Source organism: Pteropus alecto, unplaced genomic scaffold (genome assembly GCF_000325575.1).
Source record: "Pteropus alecto unplaced genomic scaffold, ASM32557v1 scaffold106, whole genome shotgun sequence".
In the NCBI taxonomy this organism is placed as follows: domain Eukaryota; kingdom Metazoa; phylum Chordata; class Mammalia; order Chiroptera; family Pteropodidae; genus Pteropus; species Pteropus alecto.
The window spans coordinates 462,943-464,804 of record NW_006442103.1 but is presented as its reverse complement, the minus strand read 5'-3'; the positions used below and the strand labels follow the sequence as shown (position 1 = coordinate 464,804).

Genomic DNA, 1,862 nt, shown 5'->3' with positions numbered 1-1,862 from the left:
TTTTTTTTTTTTTGAGAAAGCCTTAGGGACAACCTATTAAATGAGATGAAAGTCTGCAAACTAAGTTCTTTCAGTTGTGTTATATCTTAATTTACACAAATACCAGTTTCCAGTATCAAACCAGTTAAAAACATCCCTGAAACCCATCCATCTGTATGTTAATAATGAATGGTATGGTAGGAGGAATGCTGGGCTGACCTTGGTGACTGGGTCTCTTCTTAGCGCTGCTACTGTTGACAGCTTGAATGGTAGCGTCTGTCATCTCCATGACTCAGTTTCCTCCTTTGATTTGTTTGTGTCAGTGATGGCAGTGGTCTCCTCCAGCTTGAACGTGGAGGGAGAAGCAAATGCCTTCTTTCGGTTTGGCCTCACATGATCAACAGCTGACACCAGTGCTAGGAAAATACTCTAAGGTTTGGCCATGATTTGGGTTTCGATCTTGTTTTTTAAAGAACTGGCATGATCAAAGATGTCTTTCTGAGAAGTGAGAGCAGATTTCTAAATCACGGCAACTTTTTTCTAACTAGTCTTTGCCTACAATGTAAAGATGAAAATCTTGGTGTCAGAAATGTGAAACAAAACAGTTAAACTGCTTTAGCCGTTAAGTAACAAAAAGTTCAATGTTGCTGACATTGATGTTGCTGTGATGACAGGTGAATCATTGTATCTTCAATTTTTAGCAACTGATGTTTATAGTTTTTCAATCTTATTTATATCCATTTTAACATCCCTCATGGTGCAGCTCTGAGATAAATTCTGTATCATTAATTATTCCTTTCAGCTATGTAAATAGAATGTGACCAGTTAGGGCTGAGGGCAAGAAGACAAATGTTGGCATTATCATTTGAGAAAATTGTAAACATTTAGAAATGTATAGGTTCAGTCTTCAGTCAGGCTATCACTTGGTACCAACCGTCCTCTAAGGAAGTAAAATAAATATTAAGCTTAAACAACTGATCCAAATGTTTCTGAAATTTGAATGGCAAGTTTTTTATGAATACCTGACTCGGTGCTTTCTTATTTTATTGCTAGATGACTCCTAAATCCAAAAGGAAGAGTATCCATAGCCGGATGCTGCGGCCGGTTTCCAGGGCCTTCGGTGAGTGTATTGCTAATGCCATTTCTTTCCTCGTAACTGTGAAACACTCTCCGCAAGGGCCTCAGACCCCTGCAGCTTCTTAGGGATGCTCTAGATGAGCAAACATTGAGAGAGTCGAGTGATTTGTGAATGGGTATTTGCTATTCCACAATAGATTCCAAATTACTTTTAGGAATTTTCTATCCATCTCTATGTAGTAAGCATGGGTCTTGGGCTTTGCTTTGTTTTAGAAATGGAGTTTGATCTGGATAAAGCACTGGAAGAGGTGCCAATTCACATTGAAGACCCGCCTTTCCCCTCTGTCAGACAAGAGAAGCGAAGCTCGGGCTTCATCTCTGAGCTGCCCTCCGAAGAGGGGAAGAAGCTGGAGCACTTCACCAAGTTAAGACCAAAGCGGAACAAGAAGCAGCAGCCCACCCAAGCGGCAGTAAGTGGGCCACAGAGGCCCCGACCCCCTCACCCTTTCCTTCTTGGGAGAGGCTGGAGAGTCCTGCACAATAGGAAAGCTTGTAGTTAGAGAGAATGTGATATTAGTGCAAAATTTCTCCACTTGGTGCTCAACGATTTTGGAAGAGACAGTGCTGTAAAGTTTCCAATTCTTCAGGGTTGTCCTTAGACTTCCCTAGAAAAATCAGTCATGTGGGTGAGAAAAACAGGCAATATCTATAGAATTTTACAAGTGTCTGAGTGTAAAAAGATAGAAAATAAGTACCAAAGAATTAATTTGTAAATTGTTTGCAATTGATTTTAAAGTGCACACATG

The 1,862-nt window shown here is 40.3% G+C and overlaps 1 protein-coding gene across 7 annotated transcripts in view; it reads left to right on the top strand.

Moving 5' to 3' along the window:
• Positions 1–1,862, top strand: part of CARMIL1 (capping protein regulator and myosin 1 linker 1) — a 262,767-nt gene that overhangs the window by 226,881 nt on the left and 34,024 nt on the right. For all 7 annotated transcript variants that reach the window (XM_025052169.1, XM_015595507.2, XM_015595506.2 and 4 more), the window contains 2 exons: positions 1,033–1,099; positions 1,330–1,526. In XM_025052169.1, the coding sequence (XP_024907937.1) occupies positions 1,033–1,099; positions 1,330–1,526 (264 nt within the window). The remainder of the gene's footprint in view (positions 1–1,032; positions 1,100–1,329; positions 1,527–1,862) is intronic.